This window comes from Sus scrofa, chromosome 7 (genome assembly GCF_000003025.6).
Source record: "Sus scrofa isolate TJ Tabasco breed Duroc chromosome 7, Sscrofa11.1, whole genome shotgun sequence".
NCBI lineage: Eukaryota > Metazoa > Chordata > Mammalia > Artiodactyla > Suidae > Sus > Sus scrofa.
Window position 1 is genome coordinate 50,999,449 of NC_010449.5, and position 20,108 is coordinate 51,019,556.

Consider the following 20,108-nt stretch of genomic DNA (forward strand, 5'->3'; position numbering starts at 1 on the left):
GTATTTCCAAAAAGGAAAAAGCATTTGCAAGAGTAGCTTTAGGAATGATTGACAGCTCTGAAGAAATCTTAAGGGTAACCTTAGATAATTATGCACCTAAATTGCTGTTCGCAGAGTCACAGCGCAGCAGAAGAGCCAGGCTCAGTTTGGGCACAATTATGTCCTCCTCCTCGTACTGTGTGAAGAAAGTGCTTAGAAAGAAAAGAGGGAAGGAGCAGTGCCATTAAGTGAAGTAGCAAGAACAGACTGCATTTATAAATGCTGGAAATTTCCTAATAAATCAAACACTTATTGGGTTTTTTCTTTGATAAATGATTATATTATGGAATAATATGATTTATTTTAAAGTTTAGTCTTTTGTAACTTTATCATTGTTTCAAACTATATGCTTAATTGAGAATAAATCCATCTGCATTTGTTTAAAATATCTGTAATTATGTGGAAGTAGTTTGTTTTTATTTACTTTAGTATTTATTAGTGAAAATATGTTGAATTTTGTATATCTAGCAACATTAATAAAGGATCAAGAAAATAAATGACTTTTCATGAAATCATTTCTATAACCAACTTTCTCTGGAAAACATAGCTAGTTAATAAAGCATGTTCTAGGTTAACTGGTAGCTACTTAGATATTCTAACCTGTCTAACAGAAATCATTGTTATACATTCAAAATGAAAAATTAGAGAATGTTAACAGCACTCTCATCCTGGACACTTCCTGACACTGGAGATTCAAATCCCACTGCAATCTAACAGGGACGGCCTTCTCCCTGGACAAAGGTCACCCGTCAGAAGACGTCTCCCTGGGTTTCCTGAGGCAATTTGCCTTGGGCTGAGGACACAAAGATCAATAATGATGTCTCCCTACAATCTAACCTTCAGTATAAGTTGTGACTGCAAAGATTGGAACGGAGTGTTCATGGGACATCTAGCCTGGGAGTTCAGAAAAGGCTTCCTTTTGAGATACAGCTCTGGAAGCCAGCAACCAACCCCTGGTTCATCATCTCCTGAGGTCTCCTTAAATACCATGCAGAAACACACACACACTCACAGACGTTTTAACAGCACTGGAACCTAGTAATATTACTTAACCACCTGCCAGATTTACAAGGAGTTTCCACTAAGCCAAAGCTGGATGAATCTCTTGAAGGAAGGGGGGCATTTGGAGAGAAAAGGTGGTAGGAAATTTCTCCCTCCCTCCCATCCCTTCCCCACCCATCTCCTTGCATATCCTTGTTGTAGAAAATAACCACAGAGTTAGAAAGAAAGGCTTTGTAGTTTATAACAACTGCACAGACCACAAGCTGAGTAAGCCCTAATGTAAACCTGGACCTTGGGCGATTCGGCTATGTCAGTGTCCAGTCACCCATTGTAACACGTGGGTGTTAATGGTCAGGAAGCTGTGGTGGGTGCAGGGGCTACAGAGTAATGCTGTACTTTCCAGTCAATTTTGTTGTGAACCTAAAACTGCTCTACCAAAAAAAAAAAAAAAAATACTTTTAAAAACAAAGACTGCATGGCAGGGAGAAAGGAGGGGAGTGTTCACCAGGCAGAAGTTCAGGCTCCCATATTCCAGCTCCTTAATATACCAGATTTACAGACTTTGATACCAAACCAAACCATCTATGGCCCCTCTCTGATTATCACTGTGTGAGAGGAGCTTGCGAGTAAGAAGGGAGGAGGAGACCTGTGAACAGTCATCAGACCAGGGGAAGGTGAACCTGGTAATCCCAAATTAGTAAACCCCAAAAGGGATGTTTAAAAAGAGTGATGATGATATACTTTTGAAAGTGGCCCATCAAATATCCAGAAACTTACACTTTGCTAAGGCTTTAGCTCTTCTTCTCTCTCTACTCAATGCTGTTTTACACGGACATGCAGATTGTGATCCTACGTCAAGACATAGGACTTTCCCCAATATCTCCCCTCCCCAACCTCCCCTTCTATAAGGCACACAGTTGATAGCTGTTCTCTAGGGTGGCCTGGGCGATCTGTCCATCACCTCCAATATCCCCATCAATACCTCTTTATTTGTAGCCACTATAGAACTATGAAGGCTAACAAGGAAATGTGATGTTGGAGAAGCTGACTGCCAGCTAGCATTTGAAGATGGGAGTCTAAAAGAGGGGTAGGGATGCTCTCTTCTTCCACAGACAGACTAGCCTATGTGACCTCGTACAAATTACCTTCCCTGCCTCTGCCCTGTTTCTTCATCTAAATAGACTTCAAAGAATGTATTTTCTGAATATATAAAAAAACTTTTAGAACTCAACAATAGGAGTTCCCATTGTGGCTCGGTGGATTAAAAACCTGACTAGTATCTATGAGGATATGGGTTTGATCCCTGGCCTCACTCAGTGGGTCAAGGATCCAGCGTTGCCGCAAGTGGTGGGGTAGGTCACATATGTGGCTTGGATCCCGCATTGCTGTGACTGTGGTGTAGGCTGGCAGTTGCAGCTCCAATTCAACCCCTAGCCCCAGAACTTCCTTATGTCACAGGTGGAACCCTAAAAAGAAAATGAAAACAAAACAAAACACAAAAACTTAACAATAGAAGAAAAATGAGTAAAAGATCTAAACAGATACTTCACCAAAGGCTATACACGGAGAGTATGTTTGTTAAAGTTGCTGTAACAAATCCACAAAATGGGTGGCCTAACAAATGTATCATCTCAATGTTGTGGAGGCTAGAAGTCCAAGATCAAGGTGTCAGCAGAGTGGGTTCCTTTGAGGGCTGTTCTGTTCCTCTCCCCTGGCTTCTGGAGTTTTGCTGGCAACCTCTGGTGCTGCCTGGCTTGTAGCTCTCTGCCTTCGTCTTCACCTATGTGCATACATCTGTGTCCAAAGGCCTCCCCGTTATGAGAATACCAGTCATATTGATATTCATAGACATAGGACTTTCACCAACGTCACCTGCCCTAATGATCTCATCTTAACTTGATCATCAACAAAGACCCTATTTCCAAATAAGGTCATATACTAAAAGACAAAAAAGTAAATAAATAAACTGAAACTTTGGGAGTTCCTGTCAGGGCACAGTGGTTAACAAATAGAATGAGGAGCCATGAGGTTGTGGGTTCGATCCCTGGCCTTGCTCAGTGGGTTAAGGATCCGGCGTTGCCGTGAGCTGTGGTGTAGGTCACAGACACAGGTCAGATCCTGCATTGCTGTGGCTGTGGTGTAGGCCAGCGGCTACAGCTCTGATTAGACCCCTAGCCTGAGAACCTCCACATGCCGCAGGTTCGGTCCTAGAAAAGGCAAAAAGACAAATAAGTAAATAAACTAAAAAAAATAAGGTCATATACTTGGAGTTAGACATTTGGGCCTGGGAGGATGCAGTTCAACCCATAAGAGATGGCAGATAAGCATGTGAAAAGATACTCAATATCATTAGTCAACAGAGAAATTCAAATCACAACTACAATGATACCACTATATATTAGGATAGCGACATTACACACACACACACACACACACCTCACAGCATCATTAGTCAATAGGGAAGTTCTGACTAAAACTATAAGACACCACTACACACCTAACCGAATGGCTACAAAATACACAGACACAGACACACACACACACACACATACACACATGACAATGTCAAGTACTGACAAAGATTAGGAGCAACTGGAACATTTACCATTAGTAGAAGAGCCACTTTGGCAAAAAGTCCGACAGTTTCTTAAAAGCATACACATATCATATGACCCAGCAAATCCAATCCTAGGTTTTATCAAAGAGAAATAAAAGCTTAGTTTTACACAAATGCCTGTGTGTGAATGTGTGTGATGTTTATAGAATTGTATTCATAATCACCTCAAACTGGAAACAACCGAGGTGCCTTTTAATTGGAAAAATGATAAACATCTATTGTATATTCATACAAAGGCAATTCAAGGAAAAACTAATGATTCGCCCAATGTCATGCAAGAATATATCACATGTGTTTTGGTGAGTGAGAGAAGCTAGTCCTCAAAGGCCACATACTGTATGATCTCACACGAAATTAGGGAAAAAGTAAAATTATAGGGACAGAAAATAAATCAGTAATTGCCATGGGCAGGGAGTGGAGGAATGATTGACTACAGAGAAACAGAAGAAAGGAATTTGGGGGTGGTGACTGAACTGTTATGTAAGAACCCTGTGGGAGACAACTCTCCAAATTTGTCAAAACTATTAGAACTGTAAACCATCAGGTCCATTCTACTGCAAGTAAAATCGCAAAAGCCATCACCCAGGAGTGGGGAGGGCCCAAGAAGGAATGCAGACTGTGACTGATGGGTGTAACTGTATTGCAAGTGAGTTACATAGTTACACTGAAGACGGTGGGGAGGAAGGGATGGCCTTTCTGGAACTTTCTGGGACTCTGGAAGAGTGTTCTACCTGGACACTATAAAGCAATAGACCAAAAGAATGTTATACCAACTTTGCACCATAATTGGTAATTCTTTTTCCTTTCACAGAGACATGCATTAGCTACCCTGAAACTACTTCACGTGTATACAAAGGCCAAACCTAGAAAATATGTTGCAGGTAATGAGAGCCAGGCTTCTTCTTGTCAGAGAAAGTTTACAAGTAAGAAAAAGGTATAGACTATAACACTGACCCCATGGTGCTGGATTAGCATCCACAGTTTCAGTATGAATTCATAGATACAAAAAAAAAAAAACCTTCTATATGTATATGGGGGGGGGTTCATGTATATGCAATCAACATTTTAGCCTCCCAATGGCCAAAGCTAGAATGCTTTGAGCAAACAAAACAGTGATATTGGATTTCCATCTCTCTCTCTCTCTCTTAAATATATATCTCCTGGAGGCCATATGGGTATAAATAAGTGAAAAAATAAATAAATAAATGGGGAATAAGGGACAACTCTTCCTTTCCAAAGCATTCCAATTAATAAAAGTAGAAGGAATACAGAAAACAGAAGGTCAGAACATTTTCATCATCACTGTTGTAGGCAGAGTCCATAGTGGATGCCAAAATTAAGGACACCTTTGAGGAGAAGCAGAGTATTGACATGGTCTTAAAGCATTGCCTCTAAAATAAATATTTATTAATTGCAAAGAGAGTAACAGTAACTTTACAGAGAAGACTTGGCAGAAACCACCTTAACCAAGGATCAAAGTAAATATTTCCAGTAATAGCACATATTGACATATTGTCCCCCTGACAGTATGGACTGAGAAGGGCAATGATGCATAATCTCATTCTAATCTTGAGAAAGCCCTAGATAACCCCCAACTGATAAAATCCCTAGCCAGTGTCAAGGTCAAAAGTGTCAAGGTGGAGCTCCTGTGGTGGCGCAGTGGTTAACGAATCCGACTAGGAACCATGAGGTTGCGGGTTGGGTCCCTGGCCTTGCTCAGTGGGTTAATGATCCGGCATTGCCGTGAGCTGTGGTGAAGGTTGCAGACACGGCTCGGATCCCGAGTTGCTGTGGCTCTGGCGTAGGCCGGCAGCTACAGCTCCGATTGGACCCCTAGCCTGGGAACCTCCATATGCCGTGGGAGCGGCCCAAGAAATAGCAAAAAGACAAATAAATAAATAAATAAATAAAAGTGTCAAGGTCATGAAAGACAAAAGAGACTAAGCAAGCATCCCAGATTGGAGGAGACTAACGAGGCAAAGCAACCAAATGCCATTCGGGATCCTCGATTAGAACCCAGGCAGGAATAAGGACGACAGTGGAAAAATGGTGAAATCCCGAAAGGTTGATATGCAAAAGATAGAGCATTTGGGAATTCATCACCCTGTACATGAGAGAGGACCCAAGCCTGACATTAGTGGTTAGATCGTACAATCTGGATTTTCCAGTGTCCTTGCATAGTGGCTAAAGACTACAACATATTTCAAACTGCCAAGAAAAATCGAGGAGATTTCCTAGAAAAATTCATCGGAGTTGGAAATAAAGTTGTAACGTTTCCACCCTGTGTTGAGAATGCTCTCTATACCTGGTAACCTATGAAGACCTTAGAGAAAGAGAGAGGGGGGGTGGGGGGGAGAGAGGAAGAAGAAGGAGGAGGAGAAGGAGGAGAGGAGGGGGCAGGGGAGGAAGGTGAGAAAGAAGTTACACTGTTGAGATATTTGAGATGATCCTCTGCTTATCTCCTGTGCGGCTCAGCCTCAGGAGGTTAACATTTCACAAGTTACTGCAAAACGGCTGATTTTTGTCGCCATCAGGTGATCCTGGAAACTCCAAGGCCCGTGGCAAATGAAGGGGAATCTCAATTCCAAGAGCATGAATGACTCCTAAAGACTCACCGGTCAGCTCAAAATGCTATGCAGTTGACCCTCAAACAGAGTGGGGGTTGGAGCCCCGACCTTGCCCCCAGTGGAAAGTGTGCAGATAACTCGTTGGCCCTCCGTGTACTCGGTTCCTCTGTATCTGCAGTGCTGCATCCATGTGTTCAACTGACCTTGGATAGCATCGTAGCTACTAGTCAAAGAAACCTGTGTACGAGTGGACCCAGGTAGTTCTAACCCATCACCTGTATGAGAGTTTGAAGGTGTCGAAAGGGGTTACTCACCAACTGCTGCCAAAAAGTCTCTCGCTGCAGGTGTTGACATCTCAAATCCGTCCCTAAACTCCTGGCAACAGCCAAAAATGAAAGGGTATTAGTTCCTCCTGCTCTTACTTCTCCCAAATCCCACCCACCCGTGTCCACTTGGGACTTCTTTCCACTCCTTCCGCCCTTGACATTCTTTTAACTATGACTCACCGGAAGTCAGTGACTGGGATGAGGGAATTAGAGTGGATCTCTGTGTGCTCTGCTCTGAATCCTGTAACCCACACTCCAAAGGACAGCACAGGGCATTGAGCCCAGCAGGGTGGCAGCCCAGGTAATAACACCCAAGGCCACCAAAAGCAGAATGCAAAGAAGTCACCTGCATTTATGAGGATGCCACTGAATAATCAAAGTACATTTATTTCTGAATTACTAGTCAGGATCATGAAAGAGAAACATTAACTCTTGTGTGATAGAAACAGTAGTAAAATACAGTACACAGGGATGTCATTGGAACGCTAACAAGTCAAAAGATACACTAGCAAATGAAAAGCAGCCACTTTAAATACAAAGGTGAAGCAATTTAATAAGACATTTTGTTAACAAGAAAAATATATGTCCCATGTCTTTATTACATACTGTACAAAATAAAATATTGCACCTTTAAGTCATATAATAAATATATACAAAGAGTATTTTACAAATGATCTCTCCTTTCATTTAAAAACCTTCAGCAATCAAGTGTGATGGATGATTAATGACTCATGGGCTGGTGCGTCCTCATCACGCTCCCACATCCGTCCCAACCACCAACCCTCCACATACAGCAGTGCTCATCCCAGTGTCAGTGAGGCTGAAGTTAGAGTAAGCGAGCCGGTGCTCAGAATATGGCAGAGAGACCCAGCAAGCTTGTCCGCAGACAAATCCCAAAGCCAGAACGCCCTGTTCACTGACGAGAGGCCCCGGGGGGCTGGATCCAGCACACCTGCTTCAGGTGACTCTGCTGCCAGCAGGCTATAGGCAGCATGCGTACAGGTGGCTGAGACACAGGACAAAGAAGGATGACCATTTATTTGGGGTTGCATGCCATCCAAAGCCATACATGGTGGAAAGTGAGGAAAGAGCCCCCTAGCCCTATCAGCTTTAGAACTTACGATTTCAGGCGAGTCCTAAAATCCTTCCGCAGCCACATTCACTCCAAACTTAACCTCCACCCTGACACCACGGCCAACACCCCAGCATTGGCCCTTTCCAAACCCAAACCAACTCTGGTCCTCACCCTGATCCTTAAAGCCAACTCCAGCCTTCACCCCAACTTATCTTCCATCCTCACCTAACCCAATCCTAAATCTAAAATGAACCCTAAACTTCTTCACCAAATCCTAACTCTAACCCCTCGTCCCAACTGTCCCTTCCAGCCTAACCCTAATTTGCTTTGGGGTTACTGACAAAATCAGTTCAGATTAAAACAATGATTTACTATAAACAATTCTTTTCAACTCTCATGTTTCATAGTTAGATGACTTTCTTATAATTTCCCCAAAATAAAAATCCTTAGGAATACTATTTTATGCATAAATTAGGTCTAATAAGGCTTTGATTTTCTGTTTGTGTGCAAGAGAATAGTGCTTAGAAAAAAGTTTCATTCACAGCTCTTAAAAGAAAGCTTTGAATATACTTCAAAATCAGTAGAAAAGGTTTAACTTTCCCTCTCCTTTGATTTCCAAGATGCATCATTTGGTCACAGCGAGATTTCCGTAGTTGTGAAAATGGCAGCAACGTTTACTCTGCTTTTCTTCCATGGGTTCTCGAAGAGCAAGGCCAAGATGCCATTGCCCCAGAATCCCTGGATCAGCCAGGGTTCTGAGCCTGAACAAGGGAATTGTCTCTTTTAAATGCCATTAGCGCCAAATCTTAACAACTACTGGCCAGAGCTTCTAAAATGCAAATGCCTTATAAACCTGTTGAAACCCTAAAACTGAGAAGAGAGGCCATCCGTTGCTGTGTTTCCCAAGTCTTCAGGATGTCCCGCTCTAGATTAGAGGACAAATCACAGGAAGAGGCAGCTTGTGACCACGCACCGGTGATCTTGGTGACTTCCTGATGAGAAGCACACGGCGAGGTCCCACGTGCGGCGGCGTGCCTGCTGTGGCAGTTGGTGTTAGTCCTCGGGCAGATCATTGAAGAGAGTTGGAATTAAAAACTCGCCACGGGGAAATGGCAATATCAAATTTTATCAGTGTCGATCTGGTGTCGACCCCTGTTTGACTGTAGAGTCTAGAGTTTCTTAAAGAAAGACATGTCTTGGAGCCAGCTACATGGGGAAGAGAGCTTTTACATTTTTGTTTTATCTTCACAGCAGCATTACGAACCCCCAAAGTTTTGTCCTTCCTGACACGACTGGCAGCACCTTTGTTTGTAGAGGTCTAGTGAACACAAATGAAGATGCTTTACAAACGTACAGTAGTGAGTTGTGTCTGTGCAGTCTCCTGCAAAAAAAAAAAAAAAAAAAAAAAAATTCCATTTAACACACAGCTCTTTAAAGACCTAGTTAAAAAAAAAATTGATGTCATTAAAGGGAGTTCCTTTAATGGATCAGCAATTAATGAACCAGACTAGGATCCATGAGGACTAGGGTTTGATTCCTGGCCTTGCTTAGTGGGTCGGGGATCCTGCGTTGCCATGAGCTGTGGTGTAAGTCACAGACGTGGCTCAACTCCTGCATTGCTGTGGCTGTGGCGTAGGCTGGCAACTGCAGCTCTGATCCGACCCCTAGCCTGGGAACCTCCATATGCCACGGAGCGGCCCTAAAAAACAAAGCAAGCAGAAACTGAAGTCACAGGGTAAAATAAAGAAACTAGGCTTGGGCTTGGGTTAGGGCCACTGATTTGCATGGGTGTCAGAACTGCCCTAGACTTACCTCTTAGCTTGGCCAAGAGGCTTCTCACTGCCCTCTGGGGACCCCAGGGCCCCTCAGGCCACCTGCTCCCCCAGTGCCTGCAGCAGCCACTGCTTAGCTTTCAGAGATGCATGGAGCCCTGAGAACACTTCTCAAAGCTTTGGACCTGCTCCCTAGAAAAATACGTATCTGACTGCATTTCACATATAACTTCAGGTCATTTGCACACTTGTCCAATCTCCTCCATGGAGGAATGAATCACCCTCTTGGCAGAGGAGACTTCAGGCAAAAAGGAGTCTGCTGGAGAAGCTAGCAGGGCTTATTAGAAGGTCCTGACCACCCTACTAAGGCAACTGTTTTTTTCTCCAAAGGACCCCCAGTTGCACCCATATCAAAGCAGCCAGTCTCCTTATGTCCCAAGGCCCCCCACCCATTCAGCGTGGCCCGAGCAGACATGACCCTGACAAGGAGGTCTTGTTTGGACCAGGCTTCGGGGGTGGTTGTGATACCTGAGACGGGTACGTACTATCACAGGAAGGCCCCAGGCAGTGCCGCCAGGAAGTGGGTTTCCTTCTGGACACACAGCGTCTCTCAGCCACTGGTTTGCAGCTCCTGGTGTGGACACAGTCGACTTTCCGAGACTGGAAGCCCCGGCCGCAGGCCGCCGTGCAGGGCCTCCAGGGGCCTGTGTACCAACATGTGTCACAAGCCTCCGATGAGCAGTTCCTCTTCAAGCTGGGTCTGAAGTGAAAACACACACACACACACACACAAACTGGAAAATGGGAGTATCGTGTTCCTTCTCGCTGGGATCAAGCCTTTTACCATACTCTATTTTCAAAATACATTAGCAGTCTGACATAGGACCTTATTCAATGGGAAGCTGATCTGCACTGCTCCTGGCTAAGCGAAGTGGTGGAGGAATCACGATGTTAAGAAAGGCAAGCAGGAGTTCCCGCTGTGGCTGACGAGCATCCCTGAGGAGACAGGTTTGATCCCTGGCCTCATGCAGTGGATTAAGGAGCTGGCGTTGCCATGAGCTGTGGTGTAGGTCCCAGATGCAGCGTGGCTCCCGAGTTACTGTGGCTGTGGTCTAGACCAGCAGCTATAGCCCCGATTCAACCCCTAGCCTGGGAACCTCCTTATGCTGTAGGTGCAGCCCTAAAATAAAATAAAATAAAATAAAATAAAATAAAATAAAATAAAATAAAATAAATAAAATAAAATAAATAAAATAAAATAAAGAAAGGCAAGCAAGCCAGGTGTTTCCACATGCCTCCAATACCAAGTCTAGGCACACACCTCTGAAGATACGCTTTCCTGGTGCGCTAGAGCAGGTGGCTTAGGCAAGGGAGGAGAAGAATGACGCACTTGTTAGCAAACTTTTAAGTTCTGTGTGTATAAGCCCTCCAAACACATTCTGGTCCGACTATAAATCTGCCTGTGAGCAACCTTTGCCCACTATGCGAAGTTCTCTGTTTTTACATTCAGGTCAGACTATGACTCATAGTCGGAGCTAACAAAGACCTTTTGGGAAGAGGGAGTTATCGCTGGCTGCCTTACCTTTTAAAACAGAACAGAAAGTTAACATCCTCTGTTTTGTCGTTGTCAGAAAGGCTCCACTGTTTGTGTATATTTATTGGACAGCCATGTGCCAGAGAATTTTTCAAATATTTTACATAGATGGTCTCATTTAATCCTCATAACTACCCTGTACCATAGGGACTTAATTGTTTTTTTGAGGTAGAGTGGATTTACACTATTCTATTAGTTTCAGGTATACACCATAATGATTCAATATTTTTATAGATCACAGTCCATTTAAGGTTATTATAAAATGTTGCCTATATTCCTTGTGCTGTACCTTATATCCTTGTTACTTATTTTATATCTTTTAGTTGACACCTCTTTATATCCTCCCCCATCCTTCCCCTCCCCAACTTCTTTCCCCACCAACCACTAGTTTGTTTTCTGTATCTATAAATCTGTTTCTGTGTCATATTCATTTTGTCTTTTAAATTCCACATATAACTGAAAACATACAGTATTTGTCTTTCTTTGTCTGACTCACTTCACGAAGTATTATACACTCTGGGTCTATCCATGTTGTTGCAAGTGGCAAAACTGCACTTTTTAGGGCGAATATTCACTTGTGCAGATTTGTCACATCTTCTTTACTCATTCATCTGTTGATGGCCACTTAGGATGCTTCCCTATCTTAGCTATTGCATATAATGCTGCTATGAACATTGGGATGCATGTACCTTTCCGAACTAGTTTGTTCAGATATACATCTAGGAGTAGAATGGCTGAATCATATGGCAGTTCTATTTTCAAATTTTGAGGACTCTCCATACTATTTTGCACAGTGGCTGCACCAATTTACACTCCTGCCAATAGTGTACAAGGGTTTGCTTTTCTCCACAGCCTTATCAAGATTTATTACTTGTTGTCTTTTTGACAAGAGACATTCCAACAGATGTGAGGTGACATCTCTGAGGTTTTGACTTGCATTTTCCTGATGTCCAGGATCTTTTCACATGACTGCCCTCTGACTTCTGAAAATTTACCCTGGAGGTTGAACCGCCTTAGCAGGCCCACTCTGGGGTATGTGCCCTTGTTCTCTAGGTCAGGACTTCTGGAAGATGCATTTATAGTACACGAGAATGTCTCTTTACCCTCAAGATGACTGGAAGAGAGCCCTAACCTGAGCTACTTCAGTCATTGTCTTTCTCCCAGGAATTTGGAAGTTGCTGGAACATGACATATCAACCTGAAGGCTGGAATAGTGGTGGCCACACTCTGCCACACAAGCCAAAGAAGAATAAAAAAAATAAATTCAGAAAGAACATAGAATGTAGCAGAGATAGAGCTGCAAAGAGAAAAGGAGAAATAATCCCCATGACTTCTCATTTCTTGGTTATCCTCTTTCCTGAGGTCTCACGGTATTCTCCCTTTGGATTCTTGAGACATCCTGACATTTTGACATTTAATAAGTCTTCTTATTAGGGTACATAATCTAAAGAGTGTTGAAACACCACTGGAAATGTAATAAGACAGAGAAAATTGTGATCACCTGAACTTCCCTAAGAGTATTACAAACAGTTGGAAGCAATACTTTGATTAACCAGTAGGGGGAGACTCCATCAAAGGGTTTACTTAAGCAATAGTGTTGCACCAAACTGCTCATGAGATTTATCAGAGAAAGAGGGATATGAATGTTCTCCTAACTGTAGGGGTTTTGTTGTTGTTGTTGTTGTTTCCCCCAGTGGGTATGAATCTTATGGGCCAAAATTTGAGTTCAACAGGGAAGAGACTGAGTCATCCCCTATGCAGAGATCAGCTTTTCTACTGAAAAAAGCTGAATATTCAAAGAATAGTCATAGCATACACTTTGAAATATACCAAATTGTTGTATGCAAAAGTTGTGGTCTTATCTTAATAAGAAATCACCCATCCTCTTTGTATAAATCATTCCAAGTTGAGCTTTGTAGTTTCCAGCCCAAAGGACCTCAATTAATATAGCTACATTTCTGCTTTGATAGAAGACAGGGCCGGTGAGATGTCAGAAAAAACTACTTAGTTTCCTACATATAAAAGATGGGAGGAGCACAGGGACTAAGACCAAGACAGACGCTGAAGTCCAAGAGGCTGGTCTTTCTCTTCCCAGGAAGAGAAGGCAAGGTTGGTCCAGGAGAGAGCATCTCTTCCTTCTGGCTAGGGACAAGACTGGGAATGGGGATGCTGAGCTAGGGGGACACCACCTGGGTACCAACACTGGGCACACAATTGGGGCTCATGTATTTTTCTCTGCAAAACATAAAAGCAGAAGTGGCAGCAGAAATCATAAAGAAACCCTGTTTCTACTAGTCTTTCTCAGTTCCTTGTTCCTATTCAGTCCAGCTCTGTTCCTACCTCAAATAACCATATTCATCATCAGCCAGATGGAACTACTGATTCTGCAGGGCAGTGGATTCCAAGGCTGGCTCATTATCAGAAGTATGTGGGCAGCTTTAAAAAGACGTAGTTTGCCAGGTTCCCTCCCAAAGATGGGGATTCATTAAGGTGGAGTTGAAGCCAAAGAATCTTTATTGTAAAGAAACTTCCCAGGTAATTCTGGCTGAGGTTAGGAATTACTGCTTTGGAGAACAAATGCTCTGGATTCTCAAGCATTTCCTTAGGCCCCATGTTGTTCTCTTGCCATAATGCAGGATAACTCTACCCTGATAATTCTCACTCCCTCTGTAACTTTTTTTCCAATGGAAGCCACATCTCCCAGACTCTTCCTGGAGCCAAGAGAAAAGGCTAGTAGTTAGCCTGCTTCCCACTCATCCATTACCTATGGCCACTAATAATGTTACCCTCTACAAAACACCCTCTAATATTTATTGAGGCCCTACTCTGGCAAATGCGGGTCTCCAGCCTGCCCATTGCTCCCTCTCCATGTGTTATAAAATGAGATCTAAAGCTTCACCTACCTTCATCAAGCCCACAGGAAGCATGCCCAGTCAGCAGAAGAGTCTATTGGGGGCGGGGGGGGGGGAACGAGGCCAGAAAACTGCAAAAGAAGCCCACAGTAGCTCTCAAAACTAACTCAGTCCTTCATCCATAGAGCAACAGATAATCTGGAGGAAACTAACAGCAGGAAAGAGAAGCACCAGGATAAAAGCTGAACAGCCAACCCTGGAGGAAGCAGAAATAATAGAGAAAGTGAAAGGCAACTTGACTCTTTTTTTCCCCCTCCGGGTCTAGGAATTTTTCTTCTATTACTTCTTTTAAAAATGTTTATTGTTTCAGTTCATTTCCATATCACTTTATCTAAAGCCCCACTTAATTGGATAGTAGACCTGCTGATCCATCCTCCCATGCCTTTTGTCTTCTTGTTCTTGATACTTTGGGTTGGAAATTGCAAGACTGAAAGAAGGACAGTGTGGCTGGAACACAAAGAGTGAGAGAGAGTGAGGTCTTGGATGAGACTGTGAAGGAGGTGGGACTTGACTTTGCAACATTTTATAGGCCACATTGTGGATTTTGGTCAAACTTTCCCCTAAGAGCCTAGAGTGATGTTAATCCAGCAAGGAGCTGGGGGGTGATGGTATAAAGCAGATTTGCATTTTAGAAATGATTACTCTGGCGCAGTATGGAGACTGGGTTGGAAAGAGGAAAGGATGGATAAAGGAAGAAGAGCTGGATGGCTTGGCCAAGGGTGATGGTGGTAAAGATGGGAAAAGGGGGATTGGTTAGAGAAGAATACTAAGAAGAACACCACCACCACCACCCCCTAAAAAAAGAGAGAGAGCGTACCATAAAAGGTAACTAGAAAAGTACAAACTACAATAAATTAACTTTCATTCATCAGATTGGCAAAGTTTTTGAAAGACTGAAAACCTATATAATGGTGATGAAAATATATACTGTTGGTATAAACATTTTGATGGTAATTTAGTAGCCTCCAAATGAGCATGCCTGTCAATTCAATTCCATATCTAAAATTTATCCCATAAGAATCTTACCCTTTGCTCCTAAAGATATATGTTCTAGGATGTTTACTGCAGCATTTATTTGTAAGAGCAAAGCACTGGAAACAATAAAATGTCCATCAACAATGGAATGAGGTAATATTAAACAAGAACAATTCAAAAGAAGAAACTGACTCCTATGTACTCAGGTTGGGGCAGGGAGAAGCTATAATGTATTGATAAGTAGAAAAAAAATTTTCAGGAAAATATGTCTGGTGTGTTATAAGAAAAGCTCAATCCATGTATGTGTTTGTATTGCAAATGTATCTTTGAGAGTGCAAAGTAAAACATCTGGGATGATACGTATCAATCTGTGTGTGGGCTCTATCTTCTAGGCAAAGTTGGAAACTACGTTGTCTATTGAGAATAACAGCAGCTGTTTTAAACATTTTCCATTCAAGGAGAATTGGTTCTGGCTTGAATTGTGTTGGGAATAGGAAATACAGCTGACACGACACTGCCAAACCTTCCTGAAGACTCACAATGGAAACTGAGCCAATTGTTAGCATCATCTCATTCTCTCCAGCAAGACTTAGGATGTGGAGGAGGAAGGAAAAGCCACACATGGAGCATTTTCTAGGACCCAGGCTGCTTAGGTGCTTCACATTTAGCCAGCTCATCAAAACTTCCCCATCAAAATTTCATATGGGCGGTAATACCCCGTTCTGCAGACTAGGAGGTTGGGTAGTTCAAGGTTACACAAAAAGAGGGAGGCAGAACTCGAGGTTTCCCAGTAGTGTGCCCTCTTTGCTCTCTTCTCACTTCCTCTAAGGCTGGGGCACCTTTCTCTGGGATGGCAAAGTCCCCAGACAGAAGGGGTCTGGGTCTCTGGGTGATCTCAGGGAACAAAGCTCCTTTACCCCTAAACCATCAACCAGGTCAAACTCTGACATAAGAGAAAACAACTGTTTTCCTGTGTAAGCCCTTTCAGAAATAAAAGTTTCCTTTATTCTCTGCTAAACCACTGTGCCACTATCCCAACCAACCAGTTTCTAAACAGAGGAACAAAGTAGTGAGAACACTAAAAGATTTAATCTGTAATCCTCAAGGAGGTATCATTTGGTTTCACCAACTTTGTATATAAAGGAAAAAAAAATCTGTCTATTCTCAATGCTACTTTTTTTTTCTCTTCGGGGTGTCTCTATATGTTTAATACCCAAATAATTTGTAATTATTACATAGTAATTAATGCATCAGTATGACATAGACTATTGAGAGTGGCACTATAAGAAGTCATAATTGGAGTTCCTGTCATGGCTCAGCAGAAATGAATCTTACTAGCATCCATGAGGACACAGGTTTGATCCCTGGCCTCGCTCAGTGGGTTAAGGATCCAATATTGACATAAGCTGTGGTGTAGGTCACAGACACAGCTTGGATCCTGAGTTGCTGTGGCTGTGGTGGAGGCCGGCAGCTGCAGTTCTGATTCAACCCTTAGCCTGGGAACCTCCATATGCTGAGGGTGCAGCCCTAAAAATACAAAAAAAAAAAAAAAAGTCATAATCTAGTAGGACTTGTCCATGTTGAGAGCTGCTATACAGGAGCAATGACTCCATTTTGGGGGGTCATCCCCACTGACCGAGGTGGGCTGGGTGCTGCCCTAGGGTGGGGTCGGTACCTCCTTCTGTCATCGCAGTCAGAGTCAGAACTGTTGTGAAGTTGACAAATCACATGAGGCTGCTGCATCCTCACAGCATGACCCAGGCAACGTCCAGGACACTGGAACAAAAGCACAACACAGTTTAAACAACTTCATGAGCTCAAAACCATGTGCTGTGGCGGGATCACCCAAGACTAGTTGTGGGGGGATCTGCTCTCCCGAGGCAAATCAGGGAGGATGGAAGCCTGGCCCTGGGGACCAGACAGCCCCCTCAGAACCAGCAAGATACCTGGTGTCCTTTCCTCCTTCTCCCCAGGAACTTGGACCATCTCTGAGGAGGGGGAAGAACAGGGCTGACTGTAAGCCATCAGGCTTAGGTTCAGAAAGGACCATGCTTAAAATCAAGCCACAGTCAAGTCTGGGTTTTCCTGCTCTGAGCAGAACTGGAAGCTTGTGTGTTGGGGTGAGTTCAATTACAGAAAAAAAATTTTGACATGTAGTTCTTTAATTTTTATGTACTCATAATGGGAAGTTCCCATTATGGCATAGCAGTAATGAACCGGACTAGTATCCAGGAGGATGTGGATTGGATCCTCAGTCTCGCTCAGTGGGTTAAGGATCTGACGTTGTCGTGAGCTGTGGTGTAGGTCGCAGATGCAGCTCTGATCTGGTGTGACTGTGGCTGTGGTGTAGGTGGCAGCTGCAGCTCTGATTCGACCCCCTAGCCTGGAAACTTCCATATGCCGTGGGTGTGGCCCTAAAAAGAAAAAAATAAGGCATGTATTTGTAACACCTACCAATTTTCCCTTGTAATTCGTTTTATGCTTGAAAGAGTATTTCCCACCATGATAATTCTATTTCAGTTCAATTACTTTCATATCAAGCAGTTCAATCACTCAGAATTTATTTTGGTGGATGCTATGAGTTTGGGTTCTAATTTCACCTATTTTTCTTCCATTAGTTAACCAATTTCCCTCAGACAATTTTTTTTTCCTAACAATGTTATTGATATATAATTCACATACCCTACGAGTCACTGTTTTATATACAATTTAATGGCTTTTAGAATTGGGCAACCATCACCCCAAACAAGTTTAGAAATTGTCACCATCCCCAAAGAAACCCTTTTGCCAGTTACTCCCAGTTCCTGCCACTGCTTTTCCCCCAGGTCCAGGCAACCGTTAATCTACCTTCGTCCCTAGAGATTTGCTTATTGTAGACACTGCAAATACATGGAATCATGCAATATGTGGTCTGTTGTATCTGTCTTCCATCACTTATCATAATATATTTAAGTTTCATCCACACTGTCATACATATTAGCACCTCATTCTTTTTAATGGCCAGATACTATTCTATTGTACGAACATACCATATTTTTCTATTCATCAGTTATCCCACCTTTTGGTTATTAAGAGTTATGATGTGACTTGTTCCCACGTTTTGGTTGTTATGGATAATACTGCTATAAACATTCATGTACAGGTTTTTGTGGGAACCTATGTTTCATTTCTCTCTCTCCCTTTTGTCTTTTTAGGGCTGTGCCCATGGCATATGGACATTCCTAGGCTAGGGGTTGAATGGGAGCTGCAGCTGCCAACCTACACCACAGCCACAGCAACGCTGGCTCTGAGCCTTGTTTGTGACCCACACTGCAGCGCCCGGCAATGCTGTGTCCTTAACCCACTGAGCAAGACAAAGGATCGAACCAGTGTCCTCATGGACACTAGTTGGGTTCGTTAGTGCTGAGCCACAATGGGAACGCCTATGTTTCATTTCTCTTTGGTATATATCTAGGAGTGGAATTACTAGGTCATATGGTAACCATACATTTGATCTTTTTTAGAAACTGCCAGACTGTTTTCCAAAGTGGCTAGACCATGTTACAGTCCTGCTAGCAATGAATTAAGGTTTCAGCTTCCATGTTCTTATCAGCACTGGCTGCTATCTCTCTTTTTGATAACGGGCATGCTAGTGAGTGTGAGGTGGCATCTCACTGTGATTTTGACTTACAGTTCCCTAATGAATAATGCTGTTAAGTACCCTTTCCTGCTCTTATTGTCCATTTGTATCTCTTTATCGGAGAAAAGTCTCTTCAGATCCTTTGACAATATTTTAATTAGGTTATTTGTATTTTTGTTATTGAGTTTGCATGTTCTTTACATATCTGATACAAGTTCCCCTTCATATTTATGATTTAAAAGTATTTTCTCCCATTCAATGGGTTGTCTGTTTACTTCCTTGATCACGTCCTTTGTAGCAAAAAAGTTCTTAAGTTTGATGTAGTCCAATTTATCTATTTTTGTTGCTATAGCTTTTTGTTTGTTTGTCTAGTGTTGTAGCTAAGAAACATTTCCTCATCCAAAGCTTGAATGTTTATGGCTACATGTTCTTCTAAGAGCTTTATCGTTTTAGTTCTTAAATTTAGGCCTTTTATAAATTTTGAGTTAATTCATTTTTGTATCTGCTATAAGCTAGGGGTCCAAGTTCGTTCTTTTGTCTGTGACTATCCAGTTGTCCAGAACCATTTGTTGACAAGATTATTCTTTCCCCATTGAATGGTTTTGTCACCCTTGTAGAAAATCAGCTGACACAGATAAATGGGTTTACCTCTGGACTTTCCATTCCATTTCATCAATCTATATGTCTATTCTATGCGAGTACCATGCTATCAGATTATTACAGTTTGTATTAAATCTGAAATTGAGAAGTCTGAACCTTCCAACTTTGTAACTTTGCTCTTTTTAAGGATTGTTTAGACTGTTCTGAGTCCTTTATATTTCCTATGAATTTTCTGATCAGCTTGCCAATTTCTGCTAAGAAGCTGGGATTTTTCTTTTCTTTTCTTTCTTTCTTTCTTTCTTTCTTTCTTTCTTTCTTTCTTTCTTTCTTTCTTTCTTTCTTTCTCTTTCTTTCTTTCTTTCTTTCTTTCTTTCTTTCTTTCTTTCTTTCTTTCTTTCTTTCTTTCTTTCTTTCTTTCTTTCTTTCTTTCTTTCTTTCTTTCTTTCTTTCTTTCTTTCTTTCTTTCTTTCTTTCTTTCTTTCTTTCTTTCTTTCTTTCTTTCTTTCTTTCTTTCTTTCTTTCTTTCTTTCTTTCTTTCTTTCTTTCTTTCTTTCTTTCTTTCTTTCTTTCTTTTTTTTGTCTTTTTAGAGCTGCACCCACAGCATATGAATGATCCCAGGCTGGGTGTCAAATTAGACCTGCAGCTGCTGGCCTAACATCCCACAGCCACAGCAACACCAGATCCAAGGTGCATCTGTGACCTACACCACAACTCACAGCAACTCAGGATCCTTAAGCGACTGAGCAAGGCCAGGGCTCAAACACAAATCCTCATGGATGCGAGTTGGGTTTGTTACCACTGAGCCACCACAGGAACTCTTGAAGCTAGGATTTTGATAGGGACTGTGTTGAATACACAGATCAGTTTGGAGAGTGTTGTCATCTTAATAACATTAAGTCTTTCGATCCATAAATATAGGATGTCTATCGACTTAGATACTCCTTATTTCCTTAAAAACCTTTGGTAGTTTTATACTATTTATTTTTTAAAACCATAATCCCCCCCATGA

The 20,108-nt window shown here is 42.3% G+C and overlaps 1 protein-coding gene across 2 annotated transcripts in view; it reads right to left on the reverse strand.

Annotated features, from left to right (window-relative positions):
- The window catches only part of ADAMTSL3 (ADAMTS like 3), a 357,500-nt gene continuing 344,299 nt past the window's right edge, over window positions 6,908-20,108 (reverse strand). Inside the window, exons 27-29 of one of the 2 annotated variants that reach the window (XM_021098873.1) lie at window positions 16,555-16,655; window positions 9,944-10,158; window positions 6,908-9,007 (exon numbers count right to left, since the gene is read on the reverse strand). In XM_021098873.1, coding sequence (XP_020954532.1) covers window positions 8,883-9,007; window positions 9,944-10,158; window positions 16,555-16,655 — 441 coding nt within the window. In that variant the 3' untranslated portion in view covers window positions 6,908-8,882. Of the gene's footprint in view, window positions 9,008-9,926; window positions 10,159-16,554; window positions 16,656-20,108 lie in introns of both variants that reach the window. The other variant, XM_021098874.1, reaches the window with a different exon arrangement.